Source organism: Hemitrygon akajei, chromosome 13, assembly GCF_048418815.1.
Source record: "Hemitrygon akajei chromosome 13, sHemAka1.3, whole genome shotgun sequence".
Classification (NCBI taxonomy): Eukaryota; Metazoa; Chordata; class Chondrichthyes; order Myliobatiformes; family Dasyatidae; genus Hemitrygon; species Hemitrygon akajei.
The window spans coordinates 89,008,921-89,036,166 of NC_133136.1; the positions used below are offsets into that span (position 1 = coordinate 89,008,921).

The window sequence follows — 27,246 nt, forward strand, 5'->3', positions numbered from 1 at the left end:
GATGCTGCACCCTCCTGTCCCCATGAAGGTGTGTGCAGGCTGAATGGACGGGTGTTTAGGGGAAAAGAGCTCATCCCAGGAGCACACGGCACCCACCTGAGAAACCATCTGGGTGGAAGGCGACGACCTGGAGCGGGTGTGGATGACCGGGTTGTCGGCCCTTTCCAGCAAGTTATCGGCGGACGCAAACTTGCCCGAGTTCCTGGCGGATGACTGCCGGTCAAAGGGGGACGGCGGCGGCTGCTGGCCTGAGGCCTGGCGGCTCAGGCGGGAAACCCGCCCGGCGTCGGGGGGCGGCGGCATTCTGTTCAGCGTCAGCTCGGAGCCGTAGTGCCTGTCGCCGCCGGCACGGGGCTGGGTGGGCAGCGAGGCGGGGCCGGGAGGCTGGCTGCTGCCGGTGGGGCTCACCTCGCAGAGGGAGCTGAGGCTGGAGCAGGAGCTGAGGCTGCAGACGTCCCGGGACGGCTGCAGGTAGACACTGTGTGAGCGTTCCCTGGCAGCGGGGGTGAGCTGCTCGGCCAGCTGCGGCCTCCTGCCCGTCTTGCGGTGCATGTAGTCGGCCAGCGCGTTCTGCTGCAGCTGCTTGAGCTCGGGCCGGGACAGGTTGACGGTGGACATGGTGCGGGCATCGCGCTCGAAAAGCCGCCGCCTGTCAGCCACCGAGCGCAGCTCGGTCGCCTCGGGCAAGGTGAAGGTTCGGTTCTTCTGCTGCGGATCGCTCACTCCCAGCTCGTTCAGTTTCTCGGGTTCCGAGTAGGACCGCTTTTTCTGCTCGGCTGTCAGCCGCTTCCTGCTGCCGATGCGGGCTACCTGTGGGCCGGCATGCACCTCTGCGGTGGCCTGTCTCTCCTCGGTCGGGGTCATGCAGTGCCTCTCCCGTGGCGCTTGCAACAGCCTGACCTGGGAGGCCGAGCCCACGTGGGCCGAGGCTGGTCGGTCCAAAGCCTTTGGCTTGTTCAGGTAGGGAGGGGTTAAGTCCAGATCCTTGCGGCGGAAGGAGGTGGCCCGTAGCACCTTGCTCTGAGCGTCCTTCAGACTGTTCCTGTAAGCTCGGTTAAAGGCGTTGTCGGGAGGAGAACCTGAAATGTCATCTTCCCAGAGTGTGTCCCTCTCTCCTTTCTCCATCAGCTGGAGAGAGCTTCTGCTCTTGTGGAGCTGTGGGCCCTTGTTTGCAATAGGAATTGGTGCCCTGTCATTCCTCTGAGCAGCTTTAGCAGGCAAATGCAAATCCCTGTCCTGGCGCCTTGGGTCCTCTAACCTAATGCTCTCATCTCTGCTCTCACACGTCAGGTGGTGAAGGATTGGGGTCTTGTCTGCCGTTATCAGATTCATCATCGGAGCAGCTGGCTGTCTGGATGGTTGGGGATCAGTTACCCTGCTCAGAATGTCATCCAGGTTGTTCAGCGAATTCCTTGAACTGGAAGACTGACTCAACCTGGCCGAGAAAACTCCTCGTGCGTTGGGAACTCTCTCATCGTGTTCTCGTTGCTCGATCATATTGACGGCCTCCAGAACAGAAGAGCGTTTGGTGATTTCGGGTTTTGTAAACTGCCTACTCTGGGAACTTTGGATGCTGCTGGAACTGTACCTGGATCTCCCGGATTCAGGTCTGCCCTGCTGTTCTTGGCATGAGCTCTGTTCCTGAAACTTTGGCTGAACAGTGTTGCTTACTTCACTGTAGCGTTTAGGGCCCATTTGCTTTTCATAGCTTCCCCAGTGGTCAGAGGCCTGCTCTTTCCTGTCGTAGTCCAACTTCTGGGATAATCTGTTCTCACTGTAACTTTCCCACTGTGAGGTCATTTTAGTTTCTGTTTGGCTCTGCCAGAAAGGAGAGCTCTGTCTGTCTCCAATCTGCACCCAAGGCGCCCGATTTTCCTGTTCAGCTTTCCACTGGTATGACTCTCCATCCATCTGACATCTTCCTTGCCAGCTCTCTGTGTGCTGAACTGAAAACCCTTTCTCGTTGTTTTTCCTTGTCTGCTGGCCTTGTGCCTGTTCACTGTTTCCAAAAGAATACTGTGCATCAACTGTACTGGCACTGACACCTGACGGCATACTTGGACTGGACTTGTACCCAACATCAGGCAGCACCGGATCAGAGTCGGCAAAGACATGCACCTTGTAGTGACTATATTGTCCCTGTGTCTGCTCTGGAACCATCTCATATTTGTTGCCAGAATCAAATGCAGCATTGGGTTGAGAAAGACCAGATTTACTGCCAATGCTTTCCTCCACATTGCATGGAGCACATTTAGTCCGTTCAGTTGAATTTTGAGCACTGAGTGTATTTTCTCTACTGAGGGCAGGGCACAGTAACCCGTTATTATTGCTTTGAAGCATGAAATTGCTGTTATTGGTTGGAGCCTGTGCATACCGCGGCTCAGGCTGTGGCACAGGATAAATTCCGGTCGGTAGCATGGGTTGGCCTGGCTGTGGTGTTTGAATGTAACCGTGCTTGGGTTGAGTAATGGGACTACTTTCAGGGCTCTTCTCCATCACTGTGTTGAGTTGTCCTTCTGCGAAGAGAGGCTTCTGTCCAGAAGAGCCCGAGTTGGTAGGAAGAAGCCACACTCCCTTCTGCTGAGGTCGAGTCGGCTTGCTCTGTCCGTCCAGACCTGACCAAGAGGTTGGCTTGTCGTGACTTTTGATCGCCATGAAGCTGTCACTGCGGGTCGGAGGAAGAGGAGGTGCTTTATTGTCCAGCTCTAAAAAGTTCCTGCTGGGGTTATTCCACACTGGACCAATACTGTGTCTGTAGGGCTTGTAATAGCTTCTGGGATCAGTCTGGGACCGACCATTAGAATTTTTTATTGCTGAAGGGCAGCTGACCTCACGTTCCTCTGATATTCCTCTGTGGGAGTCATAGACTGTTTTTACATACTTTATATCAGCCTGTCTGATCCCTTCATGCAGACTATTCCTGGAAGGCATGTTTTCCATGGAGTAGGAACGTTCATTACGGAGCGTCGGTGCTGGATATTCAGGAATGCTGGAACTGGTAGAGAAGGAGCTGTAGGCCGAGTCCCTTTTGCTGTGGTGGTGAGAAAGCTGATCGATACTGTTGGTGGATTTAGCAGGTGAGAGGTTGCAAGAGTGATACGGAAGATTAGTATGGTCAAGGCTTTCCATGCTTCCTCTTGAACTATACTGATCTGGACTCCTCCTTAGATACCCATGATCGTAGCCTGAGAGGTCACTGGTAGAGGAACTGGGAAAATAAAATAAAGATGTATTGTATAAAAGACAGCCATTGATAAACAGGCAAATTCAAACATAATAAACACCACTATAATGTCCACAGTACATCCTGCAATCTGACAAATGATGAAACCTCAATGTAAAGGCCAAAGCCATCATCTACATTTGCAGAATATCCTGAATATAATGTCTACATTAGTTTTTGTTTTCTACTCATTTACAGGATATGGGCAATGCCGACACTGGCTACTTATCAAACAAGTCAGACACACCTGTTGCTTCCACAAGTGCCAGTGTTCTGTTTCGTGTTTGGTCTCGATTCCCGAGTGGCCTTCTTGAGTGAAGGTGGTCATCTGAGGTCACACAGAGACTGGACCAGATAAGGTTACCAGGTCTTCTCTGAAGGACATTGCAACCATCTTGCTTTCTTTAGAACTGTATTGGAAATTTGTGGTCACCAGAATGATGCCAGCTTTTTATTCCAGATATATTTAATGATTTGAATTAAAACTTTCCAGTTGGCATGACAGGATTGCCCAGGGTTCATGATACTAGCCCAGTAACTTAGTCATTAACTAATTTACTCCTATTTCACATGTGTAATTTTAGGATTTTTGGTAAAAGGAATTTATAGAAATTCACTTATGTTGGGTGTTCTAAAATTCAATTGTAACCTCAAGTGTACTCCAAAGCTTTGTTTATGGATGCACTTGAAATTGACTTTCAATTTGGGCATATCCTGACTGATTGGCTCCATTAGCAGTCTGTAGAAGCTGACTGAATGGCATTACCAAAACTGATGCACTTGGACTATTTCCTAGTTGAATGATCTTTATCATTAAGGATATCTTCTTAGAAACCACAGATCTCCTTTAACAGTTTAACGTAGTGCTGATCTGAAGCAATGCCTATTAAAACATGTACTTACCTCTTTATCTGTATTATTTACACAAACTCAGATTTCTATTTAAGAATTTTAAGTGCTATACATCATAATCAACCATAACTAAAGGCACCAACAATCAGATCACAAGGGGAATGTTGTTCATCTATTAAAATAAAACACTTGGGTATCTGCACAAGATTGTTAGCACCTGCGCACTTCACTAAGTACCTTTCACGACAAATTTATAATGGGCAATTTTCATGAGTGAACTTATTAGATGGTAATTGCACCCTTTCACCTGTTGATGTGCTGCAGAACAACAACTGGGAAAATGCGCAATGTAATGAATTTACATTAGCAATATTAAAGTGTAGACATACAAATCGATTATGGAAATTTTTTAATAAAGAACAGCAAATGTCTGACTTTAAAATGAGGTCTAATTAAAAATGTGACACTGTTAATTTTTCCCCATCTTCTAGTTTTCCTTCACCTGAAGACTGCTCATCTTGATTAGTGGTGTGCAATATCGTAAATGTAAAACTCTGCAGTATTTGATATCCTTCATTCACCCATTAAGTTAACCAAATAAACAAAGAATCAGCTTTCTACTCTTAACTCATGCTTAATTACATCTGATTCATCTTCCCATTGTGCTGACCTATATATTAATTACAATGAATTTAAGTCTAAATCCCTTCATCCCTGCGACACTAACAGCCTAATATATCATTCCACACTATCCCATCTTCTAACATTTCTGTTTATATCACATTAATGGCAGAGTATTTTCACTGATTTATTCTTGCCCTCTGGAATTCATTTAGATCAACTTTTTGTCCCAATTCTTATATTACAGCACACATTTCTTCCTTAATTCATTTTGTCTAATTTCCCACTTCAGTGAGGCACAGTGGGATATTTCCTGTGTTGTTCTCACAGATGTTGTTTCTTTAGTTACAATATTTGCATTTTCCCCTCAAACTGCCTTGGTGCATAATAGCTACTTAAATCTGGAAGGGGTTCAGCAGATGAACACGGCCCCATCTACGTACTTCAAAAAAAAGATGTAAATGACAGTGCAAATGATTTGGATTGAATGGCTTCTTGTTGTTCCGACACAAACTACAAAGACCTGCATAAATATGCCAAAGTTACAAAGTCTCCATAGACTGTGGAATAAAAAGCTCACTTTGTTTAATTCCACAGTGAATGGAGGAGTGGATGAATTCCAGACTTAGCACTGTGCAATTAGAAACCAAATATTACCCAGGAATCACTTTTCTCTGTAAGTCGCATGTACCCAGCAACGGATGACATCACTGTGGTTCTACAACGTAACAGCAGCTCACAGGTTTTTTCACTACAGAACAAAGGCTTGCAATCTGAGCAGTCCCCAAAGCACTTGTATGAAATTAATTTTGTTTAGTTGTAAATATAGTAACCAAGATCTTTTGCAAGGAGTTGATGATTTCAGAAAAGAGGAATTAAAATAAAACAATAGTTGAACAGTAGTAAAAAAAATTGAGTGGTTTATTTACTGTAACTGCTTAAGAGAAAACAAGTCATTTGGCAGATGGGCTTAGGCTAAATTAGAAATGGGAATATTAGGATGCGGACCACTGAAGGTTTGATTAGAGATGGATTTTGAGAGTTTTAAAGGATGAAGAGGGTGCTGGTGAATATTAATGGGTAAATTCCAGATGATGGGACATGAAACGTGGAATAAGACTATAAAACAACTACATCAAATTTGTTTCTGTCAATGGAAAATATCCCAAGCTTGTGATGGAAAAGATCATTTGACTGCAGATTCAAAACTTTAAGTTAAGGCTCATTCCAGACTGGATGTTGGTCAAGGAGTCGGGCAACACAATGGCAAGGGATGGACCGTGGAAGGCAGTAGAGTTTGTGTGAATACAGCTCTCACATATGGGAGCTAGCCCCATGGCTTTGTACTTCTTTATGTTATGTTAATTCAAATGTCTAATCCTATGATTAGATACATTTCTGGAAGCAAATCAGCACGGTTCCAATTCCCAGTACACTGGGAGAAGAGGTCAGGAAGAGATTAATTAACCACATTAAAGATTGTGGTGTGTAAAAATATATCACTGTCACTTTTATAGAGAATATTATTCATTGCTTCTTCTGTTTTAACATTATACTGAATGGAGACATGATTCTGTTTTGTAAGGTAAAAATAGAATGGTTTAGGATAACATCTCCAAGAGGACCACAACCTTGTCATTGGGTTTGGAGGCTTGTGTGCCTCAAACACCCAGAGAGCTATGTTGGCTGGAGTCAGGGCTTTATGCTTTGGCTCTTGGTAGGGTCACCCATGCCAAACAGGTCAAGGGGTAGAGGCCAGACTACGAGTGGTCCACCTGTTCTCCAGGTTCAGGGTTTGGCTCAGGGCTATCAACACCGACTGGTCAAAAGTCAATTATTACAGAAACAGCAATGAAGAATCCTCCTATACAGACAGAGGTGGAAGACCATCATTGCTGTTGATACGTTAGGGCAATAGAAATGGATTTGGGAAGCAATAGCAAGATTATAGACTTTGAAGAAAAATATCCTGAAAATGGGACAATGTTGTAAAGGCATGGGAGTTGTGGTCTATTCAACAAGCTATAGGATTTGCAGTGAAAACAGGTTGAGCAGTAGGGTGGGGGGGGGGGGGGTAACAAGGGAGTACTTTAATGACAAGACAACCAAAGCTAGAGCTATTATTGTGTATTGAGGGCTTAGGCCAACATACCTAAGTTTCTCCTAGTTTCGACCTAGGAGAGAGAAGCAATGTGATGTTTGACATGATCAAATATTACATGGATGGTTAAACTACTTATAGAGTAGATATGCTTATGTATGTGTTCCTTACTTGGGTAGGGTGAAAAGAGTATTTCCTTTTTTTTCAATGATATTCACATTTGATTAGAAGAAAAGGGCTGCTTAATCTTTTCCACAGCAGTAATTAGAAACTGATATAAATGGAAAATAAGTAGGAGTAATTGATTTTTATCCTTTTAGATCCTTTTTCATGAAGACGTCGAATACAGGAAAACAGTGCAACATGATAGTGGTGGACTGGGCCAAGTACTTAATAACTTCTGCACCCACATACCCTATTAACTTCTCTAAAGGCAGTCAACTGCTTTTGAGATGGCAGTGGGTATTGGTTAGGTCACCAAGATGGTCAGTTCTCATGCCAGTGTGAGTGTCAGACATTCAGGGGACAATGAGGAATGTCATAGAAAAATCCAGTCCTAACCTCATTGGAAAATACACATTTTTTAGAGAGGCTATTGGAAATCAACTGGGAACAGGATGCTGCAGACTCAATGACACAAAGGGTCAAAGTCCTCAGGACCCAGCCACCTCACTAGTTACCATCAATTCATAAAGGAAAATATGTTGTACTTTTGAAAGTCACAGTTAATTTTGTTCCAAATTAATATTAAACTGAAAGTCAATACCAGAGCACCCCCTCTCCACACAGCTGATGAAGCCAAAGGAATGGCAGAGATCACTAGTTTGGTACCAGCAGCATTCCACACTATAAATATAAATATACCTCATAAAATGACATAAATCTTAACACCTAGTATTCATTTGTTGGATACCTACTTATGCAAAACTGTGCTCAGATAATATTTCTAATTGTCTCCTATGGCTATCTTGAAACAGATAGGCATGGTGATGAATTTTTGTGTGCAGACAAACCAGTGGGTCCGCCATAGACCCAAGTCTCAGTGCAGTTTCATTTCAAGTAAGGCTGTGTCATTACCTCATGCTTTTCCAAAGCTACAGCTCACCTTCAAAAACTACTAATCTACACACTCAAAGAGAAATTATCAACATAATTGCCTCCATTCCAGAACCAGATTCTTCTTCTTCTTAAGCTTATCTGGGCCCTCTGTCCTGGCCAGTCTTTCAAGTTGCCCCACATGTAGCCCACCTTTGAAGATCCTTCCTCTCCCAGGGATAAGGTCTTTGAAGCTTCTGATGGTGTATCTGCAGCTCTGGGTTTTTACAAGATGGAGTTGCTAGCCCCAGGCCAATCCTCCTCCTTTGCGCAACAGGGCTTGGCACCATCCATGGCAGAGCTTTCCAGAACCAAGGTCATCCTAAATTCACTCACTGGGCTGCAGTATTCAGATTGCATTGCACATCTGCATGCTTGTGAGTTTAGCACCACGTTATTGTCTATTTGTTCACAGAAGCACAGAGAATGGGATTACACAATACTTGCAAAACAAGGATTCTGTACCGATTTGCTGTTACTATACAACATTGTCCAACAAGGCGGACAATGAGAAGACTTCCCATATTTTAGGAGTCACCCCTCAGCAAAGGCAAAGGTTGATGATGGAATTCATCATTGTCTTCACTGTGCCCGCATACTCTTCGGCTACCTGCGGGAAAGGATCTGAAGGTCAGGAACTCAAACTGAGTATTAAACTCATGGTGTGCTAATTCCTTGCTTATGTATTTCTGAGATGTGGATTACATGCAGCAGACACCTCAAAGCCCTAGTGATTTATCACCAACTCTTGATTCCACAAAACTTCAAATCCACTTTCAGGAAAATCAAACCAACATCAGAGCTCTTTTTCAAGTGTTAGAACATAGAAATTTACAGCACATTACAGGCCCTTCAGCCCACAATGTTGTGCTGACCATGTAACCTACTCTAGAAGCCACCTAGAATTTCCCTACTGCATAGCCCTCTATTTTTCTAAGCTCTATGTACCTATCTGAGAGTCTCTTAAAAGATCCTACTGTATCTGCCTCCACCACTGTCACTGGCAGTGCATTCCACACACCCACCACTCTCTGTGTGAAAAACTTACCTCTGATATCCCCTTTGTACCTACTTCCAAGCACCTTAAAACTATGCCCCTTGAAGTCCACAATGAATTGCTCAGTTTTTCTGATGTTGAGTGCAAATTTGTCGTTGTGACACCACTGAACCAGACAATCTGTTGACTTGTTACTAACGCTTAGTTGGGTCTGATGGTCAGGCCATGCCTTTTGTATGCCTGACATCAGACTCCTGAATGAGGTAACACTTTTCTGACTTCTGACACAAAAGATTATCAGGAAGCCAGAGAAGACGATTCAAGAATGTTCTCAAAGACTCCTTGAAAGAGCATAATGTCCGTATTAACTTGTGGGAATCCCTGGTATATGACCCCTCAAAGTGGAGAAGCCATTTCTACAAAGTCCTTGAGAGCATTTGTAGAAGCACATAGAAGCATAGTCTAAACAGGGAAACTAGTATGCCACCTCCCCAACTAAACACCCATTCTGTCAATTGCCTTCTTCCTCTCCTTTTGGACTCCAAATTGAACTCTTCATCCTCCTCAAACCATAGAACTGTGGTAGAACAAATCACCTTTGATCTCGAGTTATTGCCTATGAAGAAGACCATGGCCTAACTGTGGCTATCATGAGCACAGCAAACGTCCCAGTACCAGAAGGTACCAACGTAATGCACTGCAGAAAAGTAAGGATTTGGCAAAGTGCACAGGTTCAAATATTTGTCAACGGATGTAATGCAACAATGTTATCAGGGCATGCTTTAGCAAACACTGTTGGGCATTCAACTAATCAATTTATAATGTACAGCTTATGCCAAAGCACAGGATTAGCAGAAATTTAGTAGTAAAGCAGCAGAGATATTTGTTTCTGTGAGAAAATAAAAATAAAATTACAACTCAGTACTGAGACACTTCAACCCAAAATAAGAGGATTTTACTGTATTCTCTCATTATTTAGATTTCATATATTTCTCAGACAGGTGCAAGATAGTAATGCCTCTGATCATTACAGATCACATAGAACATGAGAAAGCAGGAAGGTTTGGTGCAATGCTTTAACAAATCCTTCATTTCCATGGCAGTTCTGAGCTATACTTTTGAACCAATCCTAAACTGCATGGTAACTTGACCTAGATTAACTTGTAAAATTTAGAAATATTCAGATATTTAAAGTACAACTTTGTTTAACTTTGTTCCACTGAGGCTAGGGGAGAAAAAAAACCCAGAGGACATGGGTTAAGGGTGAAGGGGGGAAAATTTAAAGGGAACAATGGGGGGGGGGGGTGCTTCTTCACACAGAGAGTTGTGGAAGTGTGGAATGAGCTGCCAGATGAAGTGGTAAATGCGGGCTCACTTTTGACATTTAAGAAAAACTTGGACAGGTACATGGATGAGAGGTGTATGGAGGGATATGGGCCAGGGCCAGGTCCAGGTCAGTGGGACTAGGCAGAGAAATGGCTCGGCACAGCCAAGAAGGACCAAAAGGCCTGTTTCTGTGCTGTAATGTTCTATGGTTCTAACTAGAATGTCATTTTAAGAAAAAAATAATCCATTGTTGTTGTAAGTACAACCTACAAGATCTCAACATTTTCCCCTTTAAGATAAACCAATTTGATTTTCTGTTATGTCTGCTGCAACAAGGTTCATCTTTCAGATTAATAGCATGTAATTAGAAAGGCATAGCCCCACACTGTAGATGAAGAGGAAAGAAATTAGAAACAGTGAGGTAATGAGGAACACAGATTCACTATTCCTGAAACTTAGAGTGAGGATGGTTAGTCTACTGTAATCTTCCATTCTAAAAAGAAATGAACTTATGGTAGGCATGCATGGTTAATCAGTGATAGGATTGAATAAAGTTTTAACACACCAGTGTAAATAAACAAATTACGTTGGAAGATCATGCACTGAGAAGGGAATTTTCTCTCAACCCGAGCCATTATTACATCTAATGCAACACAATGCCACTACATCCTCTCCTATTCCTTTCTTCATCGTTTCCTTCCTATCAAAGCAATGCTACTCATGCCTTAATCAGTATGAGGCAATCTCCAAGCTTAACTTATGTTTTAAATCTCCTTGGTAACTGCTACCTAATTTTCTCAATACGTCGCTGGAGTGTGCATGCTGGGAGCAGCGAGAAGATGAAACATTATTTAGAAAATATGTTGGATGTTGGGTTCTTCTTTATATTAACATTAGGGATAAGGTTTTAAGACATAATATACAGTACTTTGAAAATAATTACAATTTAGGAATGTCTGGAACTTCAAAATATTTATGAAAATCAACTGTGAACGCTTGTGAGTGTTTAAAGTAAGAGAAATAACTAATCATATTGTCCTCCTGTGCTAGCTGATCTTCCTCATTTGCTGACACCAGAGGTTGTCAAACATTTGCAGATAAAACTACCAATCCATTGCAGCATAGGGAAGGGGATTAAATCTGCTCTGAAGAAAACTTGTTTTTTTTAAAATTCAAGTTGGTTTTGTGGGACAGAACCCCCCCCCCCCCCCCCCAGCAGATTCTTCAGTTGCCATGGTAATAAACTGGACCACTACTAACCTGGAATGGTAGGTTTGGTGCCAAGGAGTGCTGATCGTGCCCTGAGATATTTGCATCATGCTTGAATCTGGTTGGTTTTCCGCTAATTTTGCGGAATGCCAGGAGTGAGGTCGGGCTGTGGGTTCAGTCCGCCTGTGGAGGCAAATTAAAATGAAGCTTTAGAGTATGTTACAGTAAAACATTTTTTTTAAAAAGTGCTCATTTAACAGTTTTAGTTTTTACATGCTGACCAGTAAATGAATTCTATGTCCTCAATTAACGCCTATAATCACGGATCTGCAAAGTGAGGCTTCTCCCTGAATAATTTGCTGCATGACAAACACTAATTTCTGTGCAGAGAAACAGATACTCTTAACAACTTCAGGTAATTAAGAGGCTGGTGCTCTTAAGTAGTCTTGCCTTAATTTTCCAAGTCAGTTTTAATGTTTGCTGATAACACTGCCACTGTGAATTCTTTACTTCATTTAAACCACTTTAAAAATAACATTCTCCAGTTGTGCGCTTTTAGGTTAAAGACATATAAAGAGAATGTTTCATTCCCTAGGGATGTTATATTTGGTATCATTTCCAGACATGGTTAACAGTAAACATTAGAACAGAATGGAAACTCTGCCGTAAAAGTCAACAATTCAAGGGCAGAATGCCTCTCCTGAATCTCACACTGAAAAGTGATTGAAAGTGTCTAATACTTGCTTCCACTTAATAACTTCAGCAGTCAAAAAAGACTGACATTGCTAAAATAGGCTGGTAGTTCAGTGTAAATGACTGGACCATCAGACAAGGGGCAGAGTTGCTATCAGTCAAACATGGGAGCCATTCTATAAACCCCCTGCTGGGTTGATTTGATCTTGGCTCTACCAACAGAGTAAAGAAAAAATTCGATTTAATGTCAACTGTTCTTAAAGCTGGATCATAAGCTAACATATTTTAAAATAAAACTGCCAATCATAGTGAATACCACTTCTGATAAGATTACAAAGGTATGTGGCAAAATCTTGCCTTTACACATCATATTTTAGGACATTTCCAAATGACCTTACAGACAATGAAGCATTTCTGAGTGGCAGACCCTGGTGAAGATCGGCACGCAAGTCAGGCAATTACAAACACTAATGTGATCTTGCTTAGATGATTGGCTTTCACTAATATATAGTATTATGTGTCAAAGCTTGCTTGATTAATCACGTTGAAGTATGCAATGGAATTTCAAAAGGCAGCTTATGGCCAGTAAGAGAGATTCGTATGCACCACACAAGCAGTCAGGCCACTCGAAAGAGAATGATAGCAATGATCTGAACAATAAAAAAAACCACAAATCACACTGTTCAAATAATATTGTCCAGGTCCTGCTGCATTTGGATGTGAACTGTTTGTAAATAACATTTTGGCAGGGCATTTAAATTGCTCTTACATCTCTGTGATGCACCTCCAACACTGAAAGTGATATTGTTGGTTTATTATTGTCACATGTACAAGATGCCGTGAAAGGCATGTCTTGCACACTGATCAAATCAGTACACAGTGCACTGAACTAGAGTACTACAAGGTAAAACAATAACAATGCAGAATAAAATGTAAATGCTATTGAAAAGGTGCAGTGCAGGTAAACAATAAAGTTGTTTATTGATCATAATGAGGTAGCTTGTGAGGCCTTATCATCAAGAAGTTTGTTCAACAATGATGTCTGTGGGAAAGAGGCTGTCTTCGAGGCTGGTGCTGTGATCTTTCTGGCTTTTATATCTTCTGCCTGTTGGGAACGGCGAGAAGAAAGAATGTCTGGGGTGAGTGGTGTCTTTGATTATGCTGGTATTTGATGATACCAATGCAAATTGACTTTGATATTTTTAAATATTGCTGTTAGTTCAGCGTGGTTTTAGGTTAAAATATTAAGATTTACTAACTTTGCAGGGAATAAAATGTCATTCACTTTATCACACAATGACAGAAAATAATTTGCAGAAATCTTTATCAATTCCACAAGGATTCTTTAAACCGTCCTTAATATTCCTCAAAACACAATTTTGGTCTTTCAGTCTTTCTACAAAATATAGATTTTAAACTAATCGAAGCATTGTTATGATTTGCACTCTAGCATTTATATAACAAATTTAATATAAATCTTATGTCCAATATAAAGGAATTCTTAAACAGGGAGAAGGGAAATGGTCTACCAGACCAGGAGGTGGGACAAGAAGAAGATTCTTCGGAGGTGAAAAGAAAGGTAAAGATAAAGAGAAGAGCAAAGGAGATCCAAAAGTTACCCTCCAGCTTCTTTGTGTTCTTATGTATGTCACTGCATTGGTTGGAGTTAAACCTAACCAAATCAATGAGATAATTTCCTTTCAGGCAGCGCATTGTCAGTCATTTTGCAACAGAGATTGAAAGTAATTGCATTGAACAAGCATTATTATCAGGATGAAGAAGAGATGTTCTAGGAGAGGTCAAAACTGCGAAGGAAACTGCCAAACACTGATCCACCCTTAGAATATGTTTGTGATAGTGGTGTGATTTTTTTGTAACGATCTAAGCTTCCTAGATCACATTCAATAGTTTTACCTAAAAGTGACAAATTCTTCAATTTTCAAGCATTTGAAAAGTTATTATTTGCAAGACTAAGGTCAACAGACAGAATGCCACATGCTAACCCACAGCTTCACTATCTCTCTGACTTTGGATGGAGTGCACTCTCAGGTCATTTTCAGCATTCTCCTTCCTCTCATCCTGAATTTATTTTATTACTCATGGCTCCTCTGCAGCCCAGTAAAGTGAGTTTTCCTCTTCCATCCAGTTTCAACTGTAATTCATTCCACTGATGCAAGTGTTTGGGAAAACTGTAACTCTTGAGTTTTTAGCCACACTCATGTGAAGCCCTTTAGTAGGAATGGAATCTTGTAAAACTCCCATAAGCAGCAAAAGTAAACATATTCAACTTTTATAAACTATGAATTATATACACTCAGTGATCACTTTGTCAGGTACACCCGCCCATTAATGCAAATATCTAATCAGCCAATTATGTGCATAAAGGCATGCAAGAGGTTCCATTGTTCACACCAAACACTAGAAATGTGATCTAAGTAACTTAGAGCGTGGAATGATTGTTGGTGCCAGACAGGGTAGTTTGAGTATCTCAGAAACTGATGAACTCCTGGGATTTTTGTGCTCTACAGTCTCTAGAGGTTACAGAGAATGGAACAAAAACGAAAAATATCCAGAGAGCATCAGTTCTGTGGACAAAAATATTTTGTTAATGAGAAGTCAGAGGAGAATGGCTAGACTGGTTCAAGCTGACAGGAAGGTGACAGCAACTCAAATAACCATATGCTATAACGGTGATGTGCAAAAGGGCACCTCTGAATGCACAACCCATCGAACCTTGAAATGGATGAGCTACAGCAGTAGCAAATGGCCATACTAGCTTCCAAGGTTTAACTAATAAAGTGGCTGCTGGTTGTATCTCCAAAGCATTTCCTGAAAACCACTATTACTAAAAAATTGGGTTACTGATTACTCAGATGGCTTTTATTGAGCTATTAAAAAATATCTAGAGCCAGCACATAATTTCTTCTTTCACTCAGGAATTTATTTGCCAACCCTGTTCATTTGAGCATGAAAGAGGCCGCCTGTCAAATGTGACCAAAAATTTATGCTGCTTTGCTCAAATACACCGCCCATCTTGCTGATTGAGGAAGGGTGATACAAGTTAATATCTCTGGACCAGACAGTTTGAACCTGTGCTATAAAAATGGTTTCAGCTTTCAGTGGACCTCCAGTAGATCAGACGGCATCTGGACTGTTTTTTGTTGCACTCAGGGCAAAATAGAAAGCAACTATTTCTGACATGGCCACAGTCACAAAGTTCTACAATATTAAAAACTGGCCCGTCAGCCCACTACATCTATACTGACCAGCATGCCTATCTATACTAATTCTACTTGCCTAGGTTAATTCCATATCCCTCTATGCCTTGTTCATTCAGGTATGAACCCAGATATCGCTTAAATGTTGTTCCAGCTTCTCTGGCAGCTCATTACAGATACTAATTACTCTTCACATGAAAAACGTATCCCTCAGATTCCCTTTAAACCTTCCTTCTATCCTCTTAAACTTATGCCTCTGGTTTTAGACATGGGAAACACACACTGGCTCTTTACCCTATCAATGCATCTCATAATTTTATATCTGTACCTCCATCATGTCACCTCTCAGCCTTCTTTCTCTCAGAGCAAACAGACCCAGTCTTGCCTGATAACTCAAGTCATCCAATCCAACCAATACCCTTGTGAATATTTTTCTGCACCCTCTCTCATATTATTCCTATATTGTGGTGACCAGAATGGCACACAATACCCCGAGTGTGGGCTAATATTTTAGAGTCAGAGAACACTACAAGCACAGAAAGAGGCTCTTCAGCCTATCGCATCTGTGTCGAACCATTAATCTGCCAAGTCCCCATTGACCTGCACCGGAACCACAGCCCTCCTTGCCCCTCCCATTTATGTAACTATCCAAAAGTCCCTTAAATGTTGAAATCAACCCTGCATCCACCACTTACACTGGCAACTTCTTCCACACTCTCACCACCCTCTGAATGAAAAAGTTTCCCCTTATGCTCCCGTTAAACATCTCACCTTTCACCCTTAACCCATGACCACTATTTCTAACCTCAGTGGAAAAAGCCAGCTTGCATTTATACCCTATCTATACCCCTAATAATTTTGTATACCTCTATCAACTCTCCCCTCAATCTTCTACATTCCAGAGAATAAAGTCCTAACCTATTCAACATTTCTCTATAACTCAGGTTCTCAAGTCCCAGCGACATCCTTGTAAATTTTCTCTGCACTCATTCAATTTTATTGATATCTTTCCTGTAGGCAGGTGACCAGAACAGCACACGATACTCCAAATTAGGCCTCACTGACATCTTATACAATTTCAACATAACATCCCAACTCCTGTACTCAGTACATTGATTTACGATTGCTAACGTGCCAAAAGCTTTCTTTATGACTCTATCTACCTGTGATACCACTTTCAAGGAATTATGGATCTATATTCCCAGATCCTTCTGTTATACCACACTCCTCAGTGCCCTATCACTCACTGTATAAGGCCTACCCTGGTTGTTCATACCAAAATGCAACACCTCACACTTGTCTCCATTAAATTCCATCTGTCATTTTTCCAGCTGGTCCCGATCCTGCTGCAAGCTTTGATGGTCTTCTTCACTGTCTACTACACCCCCAATCTTGGTGCCAAGTGCAAATTTGCTGATCCAGTTAACCACATTATAATCCAGGTCATTGATACAGATGACAAACAACAATGGACCCAGCACTGATCCCTGCAGCACACCACAAGTCAAAGCCTCCAGTCAGAGAGGCAACCATCTCCTACCATTCTCTGGCTTCTTCCTCAAAGCCAATGTCTAATCCAATTTACTACCTCATACTGAATGCCAAGCGGCTGAACCTTCTTGACAAACCTCCCACGCGGGACCAAGTTAAATGCCTTACTAAAGTCCATGTAGACAACGTCCACTGCCTTTCCATCGTTAACTTTCCTGTTCACTTCCTTGACATTGATGATTGTGACACAAATCCTTGTGCTTACCACACACAAGGTTTTGTATCACACCTACACTCAGTGCCTCAGATGATGAAGGCAGGCATGACATACACCTTTTTCATCACTCTGTGTACCTGTGTTGTCATTTTCAGAGAACTATGTTATTGTACCCTGAGGTCTGCCCTGCACCAACGCTCCCAAGGGATATGCTGTATATTGTATGTTCAGCCTTGGTTTAACTTTCTAAAATGCATCTCTTGGCTCTCATCCAAGCCAAATTCCATATGCCATTCCCTTTCCCACTTTCTCAATTGATCCACACCTCATTGCAATCTTAGAAGTCAACCTTCTTCAGAATCCACTATGCTACCATATGGTATCTGCAAACATGCTACACTGTCATCCAAAACATTATGACAAACAACAGAGGACCTAGAGTTAATCCTTGAAGTACACCATTAATCACTGGCCTCCAATCTGAAAAACAACCCTCCACCATCTCCCTCTGCCTCCTACCACCAAGCTAATTTTGCATCCAGTTTGCTAACTCACCCTGAATCCCTTGTGTTCTAACCTTCCTGATCAGCCTACCATGTGGGACCTTGTCAAAGGCCTTGCTAAAACCCATGCAGACAATGGTTACCTATCTGCCCTCGTCAATCCTCGTGCTCACTGGTCACCTCTTCATTGTGCTCAACCAACCAGCCAGCTTCATCACGAACACTAGCTGCTCCAGCATTGAGGATGCCTTCAAAAGGAGATGTCTCAAAAGGCAGCATCCAGCATTAAGGACACCCCCCACCCCCTGCACCCAGGACATGCCCACTTCTCATCACTACCTTCAGGGAGGAGGTATGGGAGCAAAATACCAGTACATCCTGTCCTTCAGCAAACTCGCGCATGCGTGAGTGGGTTCATTTTCATGTTTACTCACGGTGTTGGGACTGGGTAACAAAATTCTCTGGGGCCTGTTGCTGTTTGCAACTTGCTACCTTGTTTTCAGGAAAGTTAATGCTTAATCACACAGTAGATTTTATTTTGATGTTTTTGTTTGCTGTCTCCTTTCTATCCTCTGTAAATGACTACAGGTGCACCATCTAATTCATAGCTACTAATTCCTGCTCAGCCACTGCTACACATTACATTAATCTCACTACCTAAATGACTGGAATAAAGCCAAGGCCTCTACCAAAGAGCTCATCTTTGACTTTGCCACCACCTCTTATTTTTACTTGCAGAATCCCTGCAATGTCAGAGATCATCTTATTCAGGTCCTATACTGGCTCTTGCATATGAAAAGATGGCAAAATTAAGAGAAGGCAAGATATAGTGAATTTGCTTCCCTGGAGTTGCTTTGTTGCTACCTCACTTTTTAAATATACATTATTTCTACTTTTTGCATGACTTTTAATCTATTGAATATATGTATGCCACAATTTATTTATTTATCTATCTATTTATTTACCTTCGTTTATACTATGTATTGTATTGAGCTGCCGCTGCCAAGCTAACAAATTTCACAACACTTGCCAGTGATAATAAACCTGATTCTGATCATGCAAAATCAATTTCCATCCAAGCCAATACAACACAATGCTTCAAGAACCTAACTGAATACTGTGATTTGCAGAATGGTTCCTCATAAGCCCGCTGAAGACCATATCATCTTTTCAACAAACCAAATTTCTAGGATACAGAAGTATTCCAACAATGATGAAAGCAATCCATGGTGGTTTCTCTTTCATAAAAGCTTTGGGCATTCAACACATCATCGCTGTGATAAATGGGGGACCAGGATATAAAGATCACACAAAGCTTAACGTTCAGACTCCAATTACAAAGCAATGTGACCAGCTAAAGGCAACGATTCTACAAAAAGTACCACCAAAATGTAAACGTACACATTGCAATAAGTATCACTGACTCCACAACTGAGAAAATGTTTTTGGGCAATTTAGTTTTCAAACTGTTTGCTGGGAGCAATTCTGGCTTTTAATTTGCATTGACAATTGAAATAAAAGTTGACAAACAGGCTTCCAAGTCACGATTTCATATTTTACATTACAGAGCAGAATAAAAGTAACCCGCAGTACCCGTTTTAGAAAAAACAGATTTCATCGCTTGGGCAGTGGTTTAATTGGAATTCAAAAACTGCAATGCTAACTGTTTGCAAAGTCCACAGTAATAAGCTGACTGGACAAAAAATCTTTTAGGAATCATTTTGTGAAATGAATCAGCACCTTAACAGCTGACACAGTTTAGGCAAATGGCTTGGCAAATTTTAGGCAAAAATCAATAATATTGATTGCCATCTATACGTTTTCTGGAGTATTCTGATGAACAGTTAAGGAAATTTCTCTGTTTTTCTGGAATTATTTTTAGACTTTCATAGTACTAACGCGCACAGGGAACTGGAAAAAACACCAGCAAGAACAGAGCATCTCCACTTGCTTTAAAACCGTCATCAGTTAGGCTGCATAGGGAGCATGGATCCCAGATCTTGCAGGCTAGATTTTTTTTGATTTAAGCATTCCCTTCACATTTGGCTTTCACAAAAGAGTAGCTAACTAATGTTAGATAGTCTGGGACATAGCCCACACTTAATCCAAGACATTGTTTCTCCAGTGTATTTTAACTCCTTTTGTTGTCTGTGGCCCTCTGAACTTTTCCGACTGCTTTAAGTATTCTACATTTTTTTACCATTCGAACTGAAAAAGTAATTTGGTCAAGGCAAATTTAACAATGGCACCCACTGTAGGAACCTAACACTTCACAAACTAGATGTCAGTGAGACACCAATGTGATACTGTTAGCTGCTAACCTGGCCTGTCCAAAAAAGAATACTGGAACCTGGTATAATCATTTATTAGAAAGTTTTGTTATGCTACTGTAACCAAAATATAATGTGGAGAAGGGTAACAGAAACATTTGCTTAAAAAAACAGCAGCTACAGATTTCTTAAAATACTTGACATCTTTTGTAGAGACATTTTGTTTGTTGCATTCCTTTGTAAATTTGTTAGCTAAACTGGACAGTTTTAGTGACTGCTGATAAAACATGTAGTAATGCCTACAGTTAAGAGGGTCAGTCCCTGGCAATTATCAACATCTTGCCATGTCAGTGCACAAGGGTAGAGGGGCTACTTTTGATTAGTTGGGGGCAATGACATGACATAAATAAAATGTTTAAGAAGTAGCTCTAATTAACAATCTGTTACAATAATTAATGGTCCAGAATACAAATGGAATGGACAGTCCTAACAAGCCAATAAAAGATAAATACAGGATAAATTCCCTTGATTAATGATCCACATTCCAATCCATATGTTTGCTGTTCAAGAAAATTCATGGCTTTGACCTTTATGTCCAACCAGGCTGAATTCCTTGTATTTTTTTAAAATCTCACTTCTTGAGCTAGACACCAACATTAGATGACAAACGTGTAGTTACAGCTCCCACGTTAAAATGATTATTTCTCAAATGTTTTCACTCAAGCTGGATTTGAACTGCATAATCTAGACATTTGTAACAACCCAATAAATTGCCCACCAACAGCCTTTGGTATCAGATCATCACTTATTAATTCAAAGTTCAAAGTAAGTTTATTATCAAAGTACATATATGTTACCATATACTACCCTGAGATTCATTTTCACACAAATACAAAGAAACACAATAGAATCACTACACACTAAGGCAAACAGCAAGTGTGCTAAAGACCACAAATTGCACAATTACAAAAAGAAAAACAAAATAATTGCAATAATATTGAGAACAAGAGTTGTGGTGTCCTTAAAAGTGAGTCTATAGGTGCAGAATCAGTTGGGATGAGTGAAGTTATCCCCTCTGGTTCAGGAGCCGGATGGTTGAGGGGTAATAACTGTTCCTGAACCTGGTGATGTGGGACCTAAGGCTTTGCATCCAACCCTTTTTAGTTGTTGTTGTTGCTTTTCACGTATTGGGTAGCAACCTTGCCATTTCTTTGGTTTTTGTCTGTTTTATATGAGGCTGAGTTTCTAGCTCGACACTCAACCTAGGACAGATGGAAAGTGTGTAAGGAATGGCTGGATTCAAACCCAGGACCACAAAGTATGGAACGGATGCCACTATAGTACCAGCCAGCGTAAGCCCATTTAGTACCAATACCAAAGTGCAACATTTACCAGTCTGACGCATGGCAAATAATTTTAGATTACAGTGGGGAACTGTACATACCACCATTAAAAATGGGTTTCGACCTTGAAAATTGATACTTTCAATTATAAATGATATGAAATGTTTTGACTATCAGTTTTAAGAATTATTGCGACAATTTGGCAGTGTCACATTGAGAGTGAGAGAATATTTTTGTCAAATACTGTGGGTAGATGGTGGAAGGAAATTGAGAGACAATGTAATGACAAGAACAAAAAGAAACATCTGATCATATACGTATTGACTATATACTCAGTAACCAAAGGGAGGTTGCTGAAGACAACAAGCTATCAAATGGGGACATAAAAACCCTGCTTCTTAGAGCAAAATTCCTTAATATAAGTATCTTTGAATGTTTCTAATTCGCTAATGCTCATGTCACTGATATTTGGTTATTGGTGCTGCCTACAAAGCCTATGAGTGACAACTATCTGATTTCTTTCAGAGCACATTTATGCCATATTTTAGTTATAGGAAATCACCAGGTACCTGAGTTTCTGCATCAGGTCAGGCACTTACCAAACATGAAATAGTTTCTTACAAGACAGTTAAAGGCTTGAAACACTGCCAACAGTTAACTTGCTCTTTTTGAATGCCTGTTCACAAAGAGCAAATCTAGCACACCACACACCAAACTACCAGCCTTGAGGTAATGGAAATGGACAGAGATGCCAGCAAACAACACAATTTGTAAGAGCCAGGCTCTTTTTGGACACTACAAGTGTGACTAAAGCTCCAGTCCTCTGACTACAAGAGCAAAAGATCTAAATGTAAGCGAAAAGCAGCAGTAACGATCCTCAACATCAAGGTAGATTTGTATAAGCATGGCATCAATTGGCATGTGGCATTTGCCACCACCCATATATGCCAAGAAATAACAATACCCAACAACAAAACACAGCCAATTCATTTCTGTCCTGCTCACTAAAGGCAAGGCCTCTGCAGCATGAGTAATCAGCAAATTCCACTTTCAAAGGTTTCCTACTAACTCTCAGTAGGAGATCATGTCTGTAGACCACATTTAAATAGGATGAAATGTGGAGAAGTGCGATAGAAACATTTGATACAAAACAGCAGCTACATTCTTCTTAAAATGCTTGTCCACCTGGGCCAAAGTATTTTCATACAGATAAATGTTGTTTTATCTTCCAGTTATTTGTACTCAAACCCTACTAAGTAAGACTGCCGATCCACAAGATGTACACTTAGAAGGTATGTTTGAATAACAAATTATGATCAGAACCTATATATTTATTATATCCAACTCAGGCATGATTGGAGAGGGCATACGTATATCAAAACATTCTTCAGTGAAAGAAAGAACATAGACAGTACACACATGAATGGGATCTTAAAATGTCTAGCCATACCCTATTGCAACCTGCCCTGCCTCGCATCGCTATATTATCTCTAAAGTATAACTTATAAAAACAACCATGACAACTTATTTCATATAGGAAGGTCTGAATCACTGCATGCAAGCACTTTTATTTTTTTATGTTATCTGATGGACAAACACTGACCAGAGAAGAATATTTGGGAAGGCTATGTTGTCCCTGACTTTTCTGAGAAAATCACAAGACCAGATACAGTGAATGTCTCTACCAACGCAAATTACCGTAAGTTCTATGAGTGAGTTAATGAACGTATAAAGATACAGGAGGAACTTTAAATCAATAAGTGTCTGTGGGCCTGGCCAGAAGAAAGGGGTTTCTTTGTACTTGAAAAGATGGACAAATAGTTTTCCCCCACAGATCTGCATTATCACCTCATCTTTTCATTATGTGACAATGATTATGTTGAAGGAATAGGAAAAGACGAAGGAACATATTCATTGTTGATACCAAGGTTATACAATAAAACACTGCAGTTGAGTGCAGGAAATTGCAAGAATCTGTAGGCAAATAGGCATTGCGAGAGGGCAGAACTTCAACAGTTATACTCAATGTGAAGAGAAGTCACCTACTTTAGATCAACAAAGACAATTGGGGTATTTCCTTCATCAGATAAAGTAATCAAAGGATTTACAAAGTTGCCAACATTTCAAGAAGTTGATAAATAAAACCAGGTAATGCTTTAGTTGGTATTAAACCGCAGGAAAATTACATTGACCTGGATCGGGGTAGAGCACGGTCTCAAAAAGCTAAAAAACTAAATTGGCCGAGTTTTGATGTATAGATAAGCCATGACTCAAATAAGTATAGAATTGGCCCAGGAGGCTGAATGGCCTTCACTTGTATCCATGCTCAAAAATATTGAATTTCCCACAGTCTTCTGCATACATCTTAATTAGTAAAACCCAATGCTGCAAGTTTCAATTAATATATGCACTAACTATATAACTGAACAACTTGAATACAGAGTGGATCGTTAATAGCTCTTTTGCAATTCCCGCAGCAGACTGCACTGCAAACACAATTATTGGCAGAGGAAGCAGCAACTTTATTTATACAGGTACAGGCAAAAATGTCAGAGCAAAAAGTGCCCTTCAGATTTCTGCCAAAACAAAGAAGCACTAAGGAGATTAATCAATGGATGCAGATTGATGGAATGATAATGGATTCCTGAAGCTAGACAGATCCACAACATAGTTTTCATAGTTCACATGCCTCGACCTCCAACACAGTAATAAAGTGCACTTTGAATCTGGGCTAAAGGCTAAAGTGACAAAAATAAAGATACTGGTTAGTGTGGAATTGAAATGGAATGCAGGAATGAAAAGACTATGAAATCATCGCTTGTAATTCTTAACCATTTAATTGTCCTACTTTATGTTTAGTAATTGTCACTGAGCACTCCCCCAGTTTTAAAGCAAAGTGTTTTTATTTTCTTTTAGAGCAGTATTTTTATTTATGGATGACGGCAACTCATTTTGTTTGTGACTTTTATAAAGATTTTTCTTTAGATTGGAGTAAATAAGAAAAGGAGCCCACTTTGATGTTTTTTTTTCAGCCAACACAGTAATTCTATAAATAGTGACACATCTTTGCTGGACAAAAGAGATGTAGAAAACACTCTTGAAAGTGTAGCGTAGCGTACAGCCTTGAAAGTGAGCCAGAGGAGGTGCAGGGGTGGAGGAACCATCCAGCAAGAATCTATGCCTCCCAATTTACAGTGCTGAGGGGCAGTAGTGCTTGAAAGCATGTTCCCCATACACTCTGGTGGAAGTGGCCAACTGGGATGATGGGCGTGATAGAAGCACACAAAATCGCAGCTCACTGAATTTTTTTTTGCACCATTCTCTGTAAATTCTAGAGGCGTGTGAAAATCCCTGGAGATCAGTAGTCTCTGAGATATGCAAACCACCCCAACTGGCACCAACAGTCAATCCAAAGTTGGAGTCACTAAGATCACATTTCTTCCCCATTCTGATATTTAGTCTGAACAATGACTGAACCTCTTGACCATGTCTGCATGCTTTCATGCATTGTGTCGCTGTCACATAATTGGCTGATTAGATTTTGCATTCTAGAGCAGGTGTATAGGTGCACTCAATAAAATGGTCACTGAATGTGTATCATTTCCTTTACCAAGTTTGTAAACTAAGAAAGAAATGAAGCCTTATCATCAGAGGTCTGTCCTTAGGGCGGGTTTCACTTCCAATGAAGACAGAGAAATGTAGGTGGGAGTACCTTGGCTGATGCTATATTAAATTCTGATCCTAGTTTATTAATATTTAAGGCCTTGAAGTAACATGCCCTGACAGTTTACAAAAGAGATTCCAACTCAAGGCTGAGCCTCAGCTGAGTTTGTATCATACCAGTTCACTCTTGCCTGAGTCTACTGCATAAAGAACAGAAATTAGATTGAACTTCAGAGCTTTTCATAATGTGAACATTGACAGTATAACTTATCAATGCTGACTTGCATGTCCTACCAGCATCATCAGGAGGGGAGTGCAAAAACAAGGAAGCTCTCAATCATTATGAATTATTTCTTTTACAGTTCACTGTTATCAGAATCAAGTTCAACATCAAGGCATGTGTCGTGAAATTTGTTACTTAGAGGCAGCAGTACAATGCAATACATGATAAATATAGAAAAAATAAAACATATGTATATGAAAAAGTATACATATGGTTAAATGAAAAATAGTACAAAACAAAAATAATTTTTTTAAAGTGAGGTAGTGTTCATGGGTTCAATGTCCATTTAAGAATCAGATGGCAGCGGGGAAGAAGCTGTTCCTAAATCACTGAGTGTGTGCCTTTGGGATTCTGTACATCCTTCCCAATGGTAACAGTGAGAAGGGGGCATGTCCTGGGTGACAGGGCTCCTTAACGATGGTCACAGCCTTTCTGAGGCACCGCTCCTTGAAGATGCCCTGAATACTACAGAGGCTAGTACCCAAGATGGAGCTGACTAATTTTACAACTTTCTGTAGCCTGTTTTGATCTTGCGCAGTAGCCCCGACCTGATTTTAAAGGTTTCCCTGCTAGACTTAGATGAATGCAGAAGTGTAAGCCCCCAAGAATAATCTTAGGACACCTTTGCACATTATAAATTAATATATTGTTACTTCCGTTGTTTCATCTCAGACTAAATCTGACCCTAACCTTTTGTACCTTCATGCCATTTATGCTTCCAGAAGTAGTCCGTGTATTAGAGGGAGGAGGAAGCACTTCTTTGCTAAACCTTCTAAGAGTAGTGCTAGTGGGTACACTCCACTGAAATTAACATATTTTAAATTCTTAATTCAATGGAAGATGGCTTGTTTCACTATGCTATTCGACCAACAGGAAAATTTGTGTTAAAAGGGAATTTGTAAAGGAAATCACATTGAAGGAATCGAAAGCTGGTTCAATGGGCCATAAGTGCATTAGGGTTAGGGTTTGCTTGCCTTACACAGACTAGGTATGATACAGACAATATCTCAAAACAAAATATGGAATAAACAGCAAATATATTTGGATGCATTCAGTTATAAGCTTGAATTGCATTCTGTACAAAACAGTCTCGGTTATCTGCACACGCAGAGAATACTCTTTCTCACATAGTTACTTCACTCACTTTCCGGAATACACTGTGGAGACTGTTGGATTCCACAGTTCAGAATTTTAGCTCTTTATGATTGTCGGTAAAATATATTCTTTTCAATCTACCCACAGCCTGTAACTGCAGGCTGATTTTTTTCTACATACCAAGCAACACATGCAGCCTGACGTTCATGCACCACCAGTCTTTCCAAGAACTGCTTGTTTTAGACTCAGAGAGTTAAAACAGACAATAGAAACAAATAATTAAAATGACGCACACTCATCAGACTTACAGCCAGCTTCTCTTCAGCTAAAGCCAGTTTCCTCGCACCGAGGCACAACCTCCTCTTCAACTGCTTTTCTTTCAGTACAGTCTGACTCTTTTCTGCTGGCAACATGTACCAGAGGCACTGAAAGCTGGAGGGGAGGAAGGAGATCTGTGAGCTCAGCCTTGCCCTTGTCTGGGCATGCGTCCCTGTCAAAACAAATAGGACGCAAAGATCTGCGGAGAGGCTGAGAGGCTGCATTCCACAGCATTGTTAAGGCTGAATATATTAGAAACAGAAAATTGCCAGAGAAAAAGATTCAAGTTCAAAGGTCAGGTATTGAAGTGCATTGTTGAACCGCAATTGTTTGATGGGCAGTAACTGGTGAAACAGGAGACTGTGGTTGTGCACTCAGTAAGTGGAACAAAAATCAGAATGATTACACCACAGAAAAGGGAATCAGAGTGAGGGCACTCACTCCCTCACTAGAAGGAAGAAGCATTTTCATCAAATAAAAGAGGATTCTGATAGAAATGTGATGGTACAAAGTCTTGTGAGAACCAATGTATAGGATCAGAATTCCTGTACGTCCCCTCCCCCACTTACTTCACCAAGTCCCCTTCTCCAGCATCGTATTATAAAAGGCAATGGTGGCTGCTGCTTACTGTGGGTGGGGAGAAAGGTCATTACGAACCTACTGCTCGCCACTTTCACACTGATCAGGGACGACAACTAAAGAATAACAGATTTTGAATCACTATGCAA

General features: G+C 40.9%; 1 protein-coding gene across 10 annotated transcripts in view; it reads right to left on the reverse strand.

The window, feature by feature from the left end:
* shroom3 (shroom family member 3) overlaps window positions 1-27,246 on the reverse strand; it is a 416,299-nt gene that overhangs the window by 23,036 nt on the left and 366,017 nt on the right. For 8 of the 10 annotated variants that reach the window (XM_073065053.1, XM_073065043.1, XM_073065045.1 and 5 more), the window contains 2 exons: window positions 11,476-11,607; window positions 97-3,208 (listed from right to left, as the gene is read on the reverse strand). In XM_073065053.1, coding sequence (XP_072921154.1) covers window positions 97-3,208; window positions 11,476-11,607 — 3,244 coding nt within the window. Of the gene's footprint in view, window positions 1-96; window positions 3,209-11,475; window positions 11,608-26,493; window positions 26,639-27,246 lie in introns of those variants that run through there. The other 2 variants (XM_073065048.1, XM_073065052.1) reach the window with 2 other exon arrangements.